This window comes from Dipodomys merriami, unplaced genomic scaffold, assembly GCF_024711535.1.
Source record: "Dipodomys merriami isolate MVZ:Mamm:240054 unplaced genomic scaffold, mDipMer1.0.p SCAF_15, whole genome shotgun sequence".
In the NCBI taxonomy this organism is placed as follows: domain Eukaryota; kingdom Metazoa; phylum Chordata; class Mammalia; order Rodentia; family Heteromyidae; genus Dipodomys; species Dipodomys merriami.
Window position 1 is genome coordinate 19,734,013 of NW_027202826.1, and position 13,681 is coordinate 19,747,693.

At 34.4% G+C, this 13,681-nt stretch overlaps 1 protein-coding gene across 3 annotated transcripts in view; it reads left to right on the forward strand.

Annotated features, from left to right (window-relative positions):
- Bank1 (B cell scaffold protein with ankyrin repeats 1) overlaps nt 1-13,681 on the forward strand; it is a 171,159-nt gene that overhangs the window by 55,466 nt on the left and 102,012 nt on the right. For all 3 annotated transcript variants that reach the window (XM_070022344.1, XM_070022345.1, XM_070022346.1), the window contains exons 6-7: nt 3,047-3,152; nt 7,918-8,114. In XM_070022344.1, the coding sequence (XP_069878445.1) occupies nt 3,047-3,152; nt 7,918-8,114 (303 nt within the window). The remainder of the gene's footprint in view (nt 1-3,046; nt 3,153-7,917; nt 8,115-13,681) is intronic.

Consider the following 13,681-nt stretch of genomic DNA (forward strand, 5'->3'; position numbering starts at 1 on the left):
CTTGCAATGTCCTTCCTACTTAGCTGAAATGATTCATTATAAAAACTATATGCTAAGCTGGGTGTTGATAGCTCATTCCTCCAATCCTAGATATGAAGAATCACTGCGCCCAGGCTAGTCAGAAAAGCCCGTGAGGCTCTTAGCTCCAATGAACCACCAAAAAGCCAGAAGTGTGGCTCAAGTGGTATACCACCAACTTTGAGTGATAAAAGTTAAAGGACAGCACCTAAGGCCTGAGTTCAAGCCCCGGTACATGCACAACACACAAGAAAAACAACAATAACAACAAACAAAACTATACTGTTTTCCAGCAAGTTTTAATTGTAAATCTGAACTCAGCAATCCCAAATTAGGAACAAGATCCTTTTTAATAATCATTTAAAGTCTCTTATGCATATAATAACAAAACATAGTACAAACTTGAAGAAAAACTTGATCATGAGAAATTTATGTATTTTATTTGCAGTATTCTTATAGCATATCATAAGAGATGTTCTATTATCATTTAAAAGCTATTGAGCATAAAGCAAATATGGCTGTCCTGTGAATTTGAACAAAAAATGTTAATGACAAACTGGATATTATTTTGTTTTTAATGATGGCTATTAGGTTTTAGAATACTTTACCTCAACTATCTTAATGATCTAATCACTTCCTACATAATTTCATGTTTTGGGATAAAGATAAAATTCCCAAAACAAAGCTTTATGAAGGTACAATTTCCAAAGCATCACTTAAAGAATATAAGACAGATGTATCATCCCAAAGCTCAGTGTGGAATAATAATTAGAATTCAAGTAGTGCAGTTAGAAATACTAGTAATTCCTGTGCAACCGAGATGATTAAAACCTTTGATACTTCCATGTGTTTACAGAAGTCTCTTGGGATAACAATAAAATTAATTTTCAATGGGAACAATTATATACAGTACAGAGCAAAATTAGGTCAAAATGATTAAACAATATTGCAATTATTAATCGAAGTATTAATATGCTATTCATTAAAATAGTTTCAGAGAAGAAAGAAAAGAAATCAAATAGTTCTTGAAATATATCAAATAGTTCTTCCAAGTTATATTATCTATTAATTTAAAAAAGTTACTTATGGGTAGGGATGTGAGGGAAAAACTGGGAGAGAACAAGGTAAGGGGTGACATTGTCCAAAAAGAAAAGTACTTATTACCAACATAAAACTGTAACTCCTCTGTACTTCACATTTGTAATAACAATGAAACAAAGTTTAAAAAATATAAATATAAAATATAAAAAAACAAAAACAGTTGTCTGTGTTGTAATGATCAAATTACATATTTTACATTAGAGATATTGAAATGCTATTCTCATCTTCAAGTTAGATGTTTTGTTTGATTCAATCTTTGATTTGCTGCCTGCAAAGTGTTTAATATTGTGAAGTGAATTACAGTTGGAGTAAATCAAGGTACCAACAACAAATTCAAGGTCAAGAACCTCATGATTATCTCCATTGATGCAGAAAAGGCTTTTGACAAGATACAACATTCATTCATGTTAAAAAGCTCTGGAGAAAATAGGAATAGAAGGAACATTCTTTAAAACAATAAAACCTATATACTTTGCTCACCCTTTCAGAGGATGTCAATGTGAACACTCTTTAACTGACCTCAGTTGAGAGGAGGTTCTGACCAGGCATAGTGATGCATGCCTGTAACCCCAAATCATCAAGAGGCAGCTGCAAAAGGATTGTGGTCAGAGGCTGGTCCTGCTCAAAAGCATGACTCTTTCCTGAAAAACAAACTAAAACAAGCTGGGCTTTAGTGATTTATGCTTATAATCCCAGCTACTCAGGATTACATCTCAAAGCCAGCCCAGAAATGAAACTCCATTAACCAGCAAAAAGCAGGAAGTGGAGTTGTGGCTCAGGTGGTAGAGCACTAGCTGTAAGCATAAAAGCTCAGGGACAGTGCCCATTCCCTGAGTTCAAGCACTAAGAATGGCACAAAAGGAGAAGAAAAGAACAGAAGAAAACCCCAAAACAAAAGGACTGGGGTGTGGCTCAGATGGCAGAGCACTAATAGGTTTTTAAAAACCATAATAAATGAATAAATAAGTAAGGCTCTGTTTTTAGTAACTAGGTCTCTAGAGGGCTCAGCTCCCTGTCATAAGAAACATTTCAAAACAATCCATAAAAACAAAGCACAGGTCAAATATAGTTAAAGTCGTTTCATTAAGATCATTGTTACTGCTATGATAATTAGAGAAAAATCAGAGAATCTATTTCTGATAGAAACAAACTCCAAGTCATCAATAACCCTTTGGGAATCCCTGGAGCAAAAATATATTTATTTATGTCTTCTAGGAGTCACCACGCAATTTGGTGGGCTCCGTAATTTTAACAGGTATGGAATTAATAACAAAATAAAGAATAAAGTAGATATGTATTTGAGAACCCTAAATTGCTGTTTCTAATTTATGAATGAACCTTCTATTGTAACTCAAATGCTTTTTTTTGTAACAAGCTATTTCACTGGGAATAAAACACTTGATTTATGTGTTACACTACCAAATGGCTCAGATTAGGGAAACAACTACTGTATAGTAATGCTGTATTTATGGGAAGAAAAGGCTAAGAGGAAGGTCTACTCATTTAGACACAGAAGTAATATAATCTGTTTGGACAATCATGTTTCTGACCCTTAAGTTGAAGAACCAGATACATCTTATAATTTCATTTATGAAAGTACAGTGTGTATTTTACCATACTTTATTATTGAAAAACTTCAGTGCTTTCATTTGGGCTGTTGTAATGTTATTAATGTTATTTGGTACCTAACAAATTTTAGGTATCAAATAAAGTTACCATTACACATTTGAAAGCAACTACTTTTATTTCTTATATCAAGTTTTTGATAATCTAAATAATGGGCTCTTAGGTAAGTATTTAGTGTGTATTATTTCTTTTCCAGAAAGGTATCAGTGTTACTAATAATTACTAAGCATTTATTCTTCCCTTGACCTAAGATGCTTCTATACCTAAACTAATGAAGAATTTTCTTTGTGTATAAAAACAGAGTAACATGGAAGACCTGGATGGCATTCTTGCAGCCATATTCAAACATGAGATACCATATTATGAGTTTCAATCTCTTCCAACTGAAATTTACTCTAAAGAAGAATGTGAGTATTCATCAATTGCACTTATTATTCATTGTATCATATTCAACTTGATGTGACTCTCTAGTAAATGCTACAGCCTAGAATGTAGTCAGTATAATTGTCCAAACTCCATTTGGTAAATTCTTAAAATTATGGTTCCCCCAAAATGTGAATAACTATAATTTCTTATATAGTAGTTTTATATATGTAGATATATTTATACACACACACACACATATATATAAACCAAGAATTGAAAGTTCAATATAATGAGATAATCTATCCAGAAGCCTTGTTTCTGTGTACCTAGTTCTAATTTTTACTTGAAACACAAAATAAGACTACAAAAATTAGACACAAATATGATGAGATCATGTTTTAGTTACTTCTTTGGGTCTTTAGTCTTCATCAATGTTAGCTAATAATATCTGATCTTTAAAATCTATATACTCGTGTCTCAGTGATTGGGTTGAATTACCTTAACACAAGCTCTAAAATTTTTGTTGTAAAGTTGCCTACATGCCTGGATTTCAAATATACTTAACTTGTTATTACTCCATCATCCCTTCTTCTTAATTTGTTGTAGATAGTTCTAGGTTTAGTTCTCTGTTGCTTCATTTTAAATAGATAAGATAGTATTTTACCAGTATTGTATTTTAGTCACTTTCTCTCCTGTTTGTAAATAATCCTCTTCATTTGATTTTTACTCTAGGCACACAGAGTTGGAGATGGGTAGAGATTAAACAGGAAGTATATAAGGAAAAATAGAACTGTTTTCATGGTCTCTCTATTATTTGTTTTAAAGTCCTATTTTTCCATGAACAATAATTTTTCATAGGAAAAAGTTTCTCTCCCTATAAAGTTTAGGAATGAATTTTGGTATGTTAGTGTAATGTAGGTCTTTTAAATAATTTTAATAATTTATTGACTTTCTAATATGTGAATCATTGGGGGCTGTGGTATTAATACAAAGGATCATGAAAGATAGATTGTCACCAATGGGTAAGATATTGGGATAAAGAATATAAAAGTGTGTCAGCAAACATCCTTATCACTTTTATACATGAACACGTGTGGTTTGGGTCATCATGGCAAAGTATGAATGACATGTGTCATAAGAACACTCAGTCCACACAGTTGCTTGAGTCCCTCTGTAACTTCAACTCCGCTAGTTCAAATCTTCTTCTGTGGTCTCATAAATCTCAGATCCAAGAATTTTCTTTTTCTTTTTTCTTTCTTTTCTCTTTTTTTTTCTGTCAGTCATGGGGCTTGAACTCTGGGCCTGGGTGCTGTCCCTCAGCTCTTCAGCTCAAGGTGAGTGCTCTACCACTTGAGCCACAGCACCACTTCCAGTTTTCTGGTGGTTAATTGGAGATAAGAGTTTCATGGATTTTCCTGCCTGGGCTGGCTTTGGTCCGCGATCCTCAGACCCTCAGCCTCATGAGTAGCTAAGATTACAGGCGTGAGCCACCGGTGCACGGCCTGGAATTTTAACTTCTCTTTAGAGACCGTTTAAGGCCTGGAAAATGGAAAGGATCCCTTGCCATGGCCAGAAAATAGAGTTGAGGTTGTTTTTGAAGAAGCTAGAGCCATGCAAGCACTGTTACTGGAGGTTCTTTTAGGAAAAGAGAAACTACGTTATTTTCGCTCCGAAGTACTACTCTTCACCCTGGAGGAAGAAGTGGTTTAGTGAAGACCATGACCATCTCTAGACAGTATGTCAAAGCATAAGCTGATTTGCAATCATTAGCAATATTTAAATCTGAAAGAACAGAGCATATGGTCACCAGTGACATGCGAAAGAATTAATTCAGAATTTGATTTTCTAATTAACGATAAATGTGGAGCATAGAACACATACTTAATGCATATGTAAAGGTACTGTAGCTCTCAGATTTCTCTTGGACTTGGAATGTCTTAGTCAGAAAATAGACCATTGGGTAACTAAAACTTCCATTGGTCTTTTTTTGTGTGTGTGTCAGTCATGGGGCTTGAACTCGAGGCCTGGGCTCAGCTCTTCAGCTCAAGGCTAGCACTCTACCATTTGAGCTACAGCACCACTTCTGGCTTTTTCTGGTTATGTGGTTGGTGCTGAGGAATTGAACCCAGGGTCTCATGCATGTGAGGCAAGCACTCTACCACTGAGCCACCTTCCTAGCTCCTAGTTTTTGTCTTTCTATGTACTCAAATAATCTTAACATGCAGAAAAATAAAAAAATGAATAGAAATTATCTTAGATCTACCAGTTAGCTTTGCCAAATCTTATAGTTTTTCTTACATTTGCTTAATCTTTTTGTACATAAAATATTTAGTTTAATTTCAACCTCCATTTCAATTCCATTCACTTAAAAGCAAAATAACTGTATTTTAGTAAAATTTGTACAATAATTGCTAATGAGAGGTAACTAACTTCAAATGCTATGTTAGATTTATTTCTATTTATCTTATAGTTTTATTGACATCCAAAATTTTATTTAGCAATCATATTATTTTAATTACTTGTGGATACTCCTTCCTTAACACCTAACAGGCTATATTGTAGTTTCACAACAATGAGGAAATTGAGGAAATGAACAGTTCACCCCTTTAAGGTGACATTGAGCAAGATGTATTGTATTCATAATCTGCTTTGTTAAATGTCAACTCCTTTGTACAACTTCTTAAAGATAATAAGTATGGAAAAATTAAGCCATTTAGCTCTTTCAAAAGAAAATTATGAATAAGATCAACATCAAGAAGATTTTATTACAAACAAACCAAAAAATAATACATATTTTTTAAGCCTTTTACGAAGAAATTGTGTCTAGTCCACAGATTTATCATTAGTCCTTACAGGAGTTTGTAGCACTCAACAAATTTGTTACATCTGAAAAGAAAGAATACATATAAAGTTTCTTGGATCAATTAGTGAGTGAAAAACAAAGTAGATATAACTTTTAATTTTTCTCTTAAGTATTTCAGAGATAGTTGGAGTAATAAGAATTCACTTGCAGCCTTTTACTAAATAAATAGGTAATTAAGATGAGTTGCAAGTTGTTTAGGTACTGATGCACTTTCATTTTGATTGACAAGTTTCATTAACCCAGTGTTGCGGTATTTAATAGACATACAGAAATACTGACATTTTATCAGATTCCAAATTTTATTTCTTCTTCGGAGTTCCAAAATTTGGGATTCCAAATTTTTATTTCTTCATTGGAATTTGATTAATTAATTTGATAAATATCCAGTGACCACTTCCTTTTGTGAACATTAACCCTCAGTGGCATGGAATCTAGCTCAATACTATTTTTTATAACTGAAAAAATAATTGAAACCCAGCAAAGTGAAGGAATATTCTTAAGAGCCACAGCTCTGGTGACTGAACTGATGTTTAAATTCAGATCTCCTGACTTTTAATCTTCTATTTATTGTGTGCTTTATTTTTCTGTCCTAAAGTGATCAACTGGTCATCCTATTCTGAGTGAATACATCTTTAATATTCTAGAGAGTAATTTGTGAGAACTATCAGTCTTATCATCATCTCACTGTTAAATTTTTATTTAATTCTTAAACTTCAAACCTGGGCATATTACTATTTTATCATTCTCGTAAGCTAGGTCAATCTTTTGAAAGTTTTGGTTTGATTATGTCAATTGATCATTAGCCATCTTTTATAACGATTACCCTGGAACGTTTACAGACAAGTGTGTGACGCAATTTCCTTTGTATCTGCCAACTCATGTGTCTACTTTTATTTATCAAAGCCATAAAATCGAACCTGCATTAAGAAAAGGCCCCACAGACAATTATTCTGCTCTCCTGTACTTATTATTTGAAAAATTTGGCCAGCAAAAAGTAAAAACTGAGAATGTGCTATAGCATGGTATGAATTATGGCTTTCCTATGTACACGTTAACAATAAAAACAGGTATAAAGAATCTTGATTAATTAAATGAAAATTGCCCTAAAATGAAACAGATTCACACTGGAGACTAATCACATTTTAAAAGGGTTTCTATCTTTTTAAGAAATCTATTAATTTTCTGTAATGGATAAAATTATAAAATGTTTATAAATTAGAATCTGTGAGTTCAAGGAAAGAACTAAATATAATATGAACTATGATTGACAGTAACTCTCTGTATCAAGATGTACATAATGACAAGATACTATTGTTTCTACTGTAATAGGAACATACAAGGTGATCTCCAAAATCAATTCCTTTAAAAAAAAATCAAGCAGCAAATTGAGCACAAAGAAATAAAATAAAATAAATTTCAGAAACTGCCAATCATTCAAAGGGAGAAAGAATCATGAGTGTATTTAGCCTTGATGGAAGAAGACAAGAACTCACTAAAGATAAAAAAACAAAGAGAAATCAATTTAGCACTTAGCGAACTTTTAGTAGCCATATTCATTTATTATATGATGAGCTGTCCTATTTATGCCTCAGCAACTTACTAGTAGGAGTAGAATATGTTTGGTTTGGGCTGGGAAGGTGGCTCAGTGGTAGAGCGCTTACCTTGCATGCATGAGGCCCTGGGTTCAATTCCTCAGCACCACATAAGCAAAAAAGAAAAAAGCTGGAAGCGGCACTGTGGCTCAAGTGGTAGAGCGCTAGCCTTGACCTGAAGAGCTTAGGGACAGCGCCCAGGCCCAGAGTTCAGGCCCCATGACCGGACCCCCCCCCAAAAAAAAAATGTTTGGCTTTTCTATATGATGGCAAATATTATATATATATATATATATATATATATATATATATATATATCTACATATATATTATGACATCCTATGCTTTCAGATACTCATGTCAAAGAACTTCCAACTCTTCTCCACTGTGGAGCCAAATTTGGTTTAAGGAACCTGGCTACTCATTTGCTTCAATGTCCAGGAGCAAGATGGGCATCTCAGATAAAAAACACCGATGGTTTCGATCCAGCACATATCGCTGAAAGGCATGGTCACAAAGAACTCAAGAAAATCTTTGAAGATTTTGCAGTAAGTCATTTTTAAATTATACCCCCAAACCTGTATGTGTGTATGATATGAACATATAAATTGCCTTTTTGAAAGTGATACTATTGCGCAGTTCATAATGCACTGTCTAGCAATAATAGCTGTGTTGATCTCCAGTCATACATCGCCCGCAAGAAGCATATTTTAAGATTCATAAACTTGTTCTGGTATTACCACAAACTGATTCTGATTCTTGCCTCTAAACATCTGGTTTTGAAACCAGTCTGGTCTCTTTGGCTTTTATATATATTTGATGATGAGAATGTAATGAACCTATTATTATTATTTTTAAGACCTTATATGATTATTAGGTACAAAAATGGTAAGAATTAGGTTAAAAGGGAATATATTTTGATCATTCAAAAATTTTGTGCCATTTATGCAATCAAAATTTTAGGTGGCTTAAATTTGTTTCTCTTAGGTGCTTCCTTTACTCTCAGTTCTGTAATATTTCTTTGAAAAGCTCAAATTTCCAAATGCTCATGGAGGGATGTTAGCATTTCAAGAATGTAATCAAAGATGATTCTAGAAGGCGAGGATACTATCTTAGTAAATAAAACACAGTTTGTGTTCCTGTAGTCAAATTTAGAAAAGCTCTTCGTTTCTGTTTGTAACAAAGAACACACATTTTTATCTGGATAGTGAATTATATGTTATACTTCTGATGGCCCTTAGTAAAGTAAAATAGGACAATGATTATGCTGATGAACATTTCAAGATCTATCTTTGGATTATCAGAACAGATATAATTTTATTCCTATTAAACCATTAAAATAGAATATTCAAGTACTAATAAGAAGCTTCTGGTTATTTTAACATTTATTTTGATTAGCAGACTATGTCATTCTAGTATCCTTGGTATTTGTAATTTCCATAGAATAAAAGGACAACTAATGAACCTTTTTCTATTTATAAAAAAATAGCAAAATCTTTATCAGGAGGACATGTAACTTCCCCTTTCTTGAATTAGTATAACTTTTTTTTCCGGGCTGGGATGTTGACTCAGTGGTAGAGTGCTTGCCTCGAATGCATGAGGCCCTGAGTTCGATTCCTCAGCATCATATAAGCAGAAAAAAGCTGGAAGTGTTGCTGTGGCTCAAGTGGTAGTGTGCTAGACTTGAGCTGAAGAGCTGAGGGACAGCGCCCAGGCCCAGAGTTCAGCCCCCATGACCACCACCACCACCAACAACAACAACAAAAAAAAGAATAGCTTTTTCCCAGATTTAAAATGAATGCATAAGAGGCCAGGCACTGGTAGCTCAAGCCTATAATCCCAACTAGTCAGGAGTCTGAAGATCACAGTTCAAAGCCAGCTCAGGCAAGAAAGTCTGTGAGACTCTTTATTTCCAATTAATCACCCAAAAGTTAGAAATAGAACTGTGGCTCATGTGTTAGAGTGCTAATCTAGGGCAAATAAAGCTCAGCAACAGCGCTCGGGCCCTGTGTTCAAATAACTGGACCAGAACAACAACAATAACAGTGAAAAAATAAAACAACTGAACATGTAGTCTTGTCATAAAAACAATGAGGTATTAATTGTTTAGCCTAGGAACTTCAATTTAAAAGTGAGCAGTCTTTTTATTCCTAGAAGGATTTTAAATAGAGATTTTCAGATGCTGACATTAATCTGGTCTTTCTGTTTTGCCTCATGAACACATCCATCTTGATCATTATCCAGTATGTCAGATCCCCAACTGAGAAACATGACATCTCTCTCAGATGCATCAATGAGTCAAATCAGCCTTGAGTATTTTCCCATTAACACAGTGGATTTGTATGCACAGGTATGTGGTTCCAAGGAGATCACCACGAGGAAAATAATCACAAATGCTCTAGGTGTCTAGTGTTCAGGGCTGTACTGCATACACTCAATACATTTTTCCCTCAAGACAGCTCAGCTTCCAATACAGACATGATACCTTTTGGGCAACACTAAAAATATTTACCATGTCACTTCCTTTAAGCAAAATCACTTGTGCTTTGGGCATACCATTTGCTTTCTGGGAGGCATATTTTCACCAAAAATTGGAGTCAATGAGCCACTCAGCAAGTCACAATACAGTTTAAACACATCTGACAAGAATACAGTACAGAATGAGAGCTTCCAGAATTCACTGAGTTATAGTTCCATACATGCATGGAAATTTAATACTTTCCTTTTGAAATACCTTTTGATTGACTGATGGCACATGATCAAAGCCATGGGTAATAAATGTGCAAAAAAAAAAGGCAGGCTCATTATTCTGTCATTTTCAGTATTCTTGTTTCCAACCCTTGCAACTTTGTCCTCTAATTTTTGGCCACTGATGTATTCAGGTTAAAATTTTCCGTGGTTTCCAACCATTACTTTCTAAGGTAAATCCCAGAGTGTATGCATCTACCCTCCTTCTCTCCAGGAAAGATGTAGATTTTTGACAGGTACAGCTCCATGCAAAGGGCTTGTCCCCCATAAATAGCACAATGCCACACAACAATGACAAGAGCAATGAAAGTATGAGGGTAGGAGATGAAGATGGATGGATGTGTGGAATCATTATTCGCTTACATGTGCTGGGCATGTATAACAAAACTGACCTGATGAAATTAACTACCTTCACTGACTCCAGGTAAGTGTTCTTTCTCTTAGAGTATCTCTATTCTAACTCTACAAAGTTCCACTTGATCACAAGCCGATGCAGTTTGCCAGCGTGTTTACAGTAGTCATTGTCCTTCTAATTTGCAAATATTAATCTGTGCTTGTTTTGCTGTTAGTGAGGAAGTGACTGGCAGCTTTATGAGGCAGCAGATCTGAAAATCTGCACTTTAATGGACAGTGGATAATTTTAGGTCTAATACTGTTGCAAGTTATCAAATGTCTTTTTAGCAAATGTGTGGTTAAAGAAATGATCATATATATACGAGGATGTGATCCACATTGGAAAATATTTCTTGGTGACTTATCTACCATCTGAATTATTTTTCTGATTATCAGTCTTATTCAACATAAATCTAATAGCCCTATTTTTTGGCATATTGACATGTTGGCAATGTCTATGCTAAACCATGGATGTCTTTTGAAGGGTATGCCTAAATCTAGTAGGGAGAAACTATGTGATCTCATGTCACTAAACTATTTTTTTCTGAAATAACAGTTTTAGTGTTACAATCACACTTTCAGAAGATGTGAATAAAATGGGTATATTTTGGATTTGAAGTTTACAGTCTACCAAAGAATTATTCCTCTTTTGGTTTGCTTGTTTTTTGTTGTTATTTTGTTTTGCTTTTGAAGAAATATCTACTTTCAGGAAAATTGCTCCTGACTGATTTTCTGGTTTGTTCAATTCTTTCTTCTCCTCTTGTGCATTTGAGGACTCTCAGGGAATTACAATATGCTGATATGGTCAAGGGAATGAAAAGAAAAAGTCCACTATAATTTGTACATTATCAATTAATAAGCCTATTGGCACCCATGTTAGTGTTAAGTATGTAGAAGAAGTCTCAAATCACATTTATCACATAAAGCAAATCACATTGCTTTGTCATGTTTTTCCTTTGATAAGTAAGTAATTTATACAGAATTAATGAACAGAACCTTTTCATTGTGAATAGCTTTTGTGGTTTAATAAAGTTATTTATTTCACACCTATAATTCTTTCATGAGCTCATATTCTTATTGGATGATAATCCACACCTTTTGTAATCTATAGAATCAAGTGTTTAGTCATTTTTCAGTTTCTGGACATTGTCTTCTTTGAGAATTAATAGGAAAGGTAGACAAAAGACAAGATTTTGTGTTAAAATTTGGATATGAACCACAATTTATTTAATGAAATAATTGAAGACATCCCAGGCTATTTCACATAGTAAAGAATGATGCGGATTATTAACCTGGGGCCTTAAAAATGTATTCTTAAATTAAAAACACATTAAAAATTGAAAGCTAACTGGAACTTGTGCCAGAGTAAGAAGTACTTTGATACTTCAGATAAAACGTGCAACAGACAGTATTATTTGTTTCAAACAAACGTACAAATAGTCTATTAGTTTCCTTGTATTAATTCAAGTTTGCCATCCAATCCATTTCCATCCATTTAAAATTGCTAACAAAATGAAATGCAAGTGGACAGGAAAATATGTTCTCTGTGGACTAGTTATGGAACTGGGGAAGTAACAGGTATTTAGTTACCTTAGAAAGAACCTTCAGAAAACTTTCATCCAGAACAACATTCACTCCTACTATTTGGTACAAATGTTAATAAAGTTTTAATTGTAAATATTCTTCCAGAAAAATGAAGAGGACAGGTAGATTCCTGTGTACTTCCACTGCGACTGCTGATGGAAATCATTTAAATGGCTTCATTTCTAATGAAATTCTTGTGACATTGTGTTGCCCTTACCTGTGCCTACATTCTCCTTGCCCCTATGGATAGTCACCTGAACTCTGTGTGTGTGTGTGTGTGTGTGTGTGTGTGTGTGTGTGTAGTGTGTGTGTGTGTGTGTGTGTGTGTGTGTGTAGTGTGTGTGTGTGTGTGTGTGTGTGTGTGTGTGTGTGTGAGATGATAGAGAAAAGGAGAGGCAGGGATAGGGAAAATAAGAGAGGCATAGTTAGACAGATATCAGAGAAAGGCAGATACAGAGAGACAGATAGAGACAGAAACAGAGACATTCTCTTATTCTCTAGTGTCTAGTTGAAAGATCTCAGAGAGAATCTTTTACTCACATCCTGGGCTTTGTGTTTAGTGAACAGTGAACTTGCGCTGTTCTTCGCCCTTTATTTCTCTCATTCTTAGCATTACTCGGTAATTTATGTAATAACAGTTGCTCTCAAGTAGATGGTTCCATTCAGTTCAGCATATGTCAGTGTTATGTAACTGATTTTAAGCATGCCCTGCTTGGTTTATGTTCTTGTTCTTCCCCAAACAGGGAAACAACCTCCCCTCTTCTTTACCATGAACTGCGACAAAGATGCTCAGCTTGAGTTTACACTTTGATGGGGAAGAAAGCAAATGTTCCATTGAAGGATTTATTCGATATCACTTTCCTAAGAGAATCTTTAACTAGCTTTCGTACTACAAATAGAATAATTATATTCCATATATATTTTTATCATTGAAAGTTTGATTTTAGAGAATGCATAGGCACACAATCCCACTGTGAACTTCAGAATTTTGAATACACCGGATTGCAATAAATTGTAGAATTCTGACTTGTGCTCGATATTGGTGTGTGCTTAGAAGTGAAGACACTGTGCCTTACTCAGGCACAGGGCAGCTCTTGACTGAATGCATCATAGTTCGGTCTCAGGCTTGCTTCTGAATCTTCTAACCAATCTCTTTCTAACATCCCATTAAATGCCCCCATTGAGGCTATTACAGAAAATTTTCTGTTCTCCATGTTTTTAAACTCAGTTTTGATGCCCTTGCTATACTGCTTTAAAAGTATTTTTTTCCTCTGTCAAATTTTCTATGTACCCTTTCCTGTACCCCAAGAATCTTCAGACCTATCCAGGTTGGAATGTTTAAGCTCAACTTCCTAAAAAAAACAACTTCATAAAAATCTTTACAGAAATT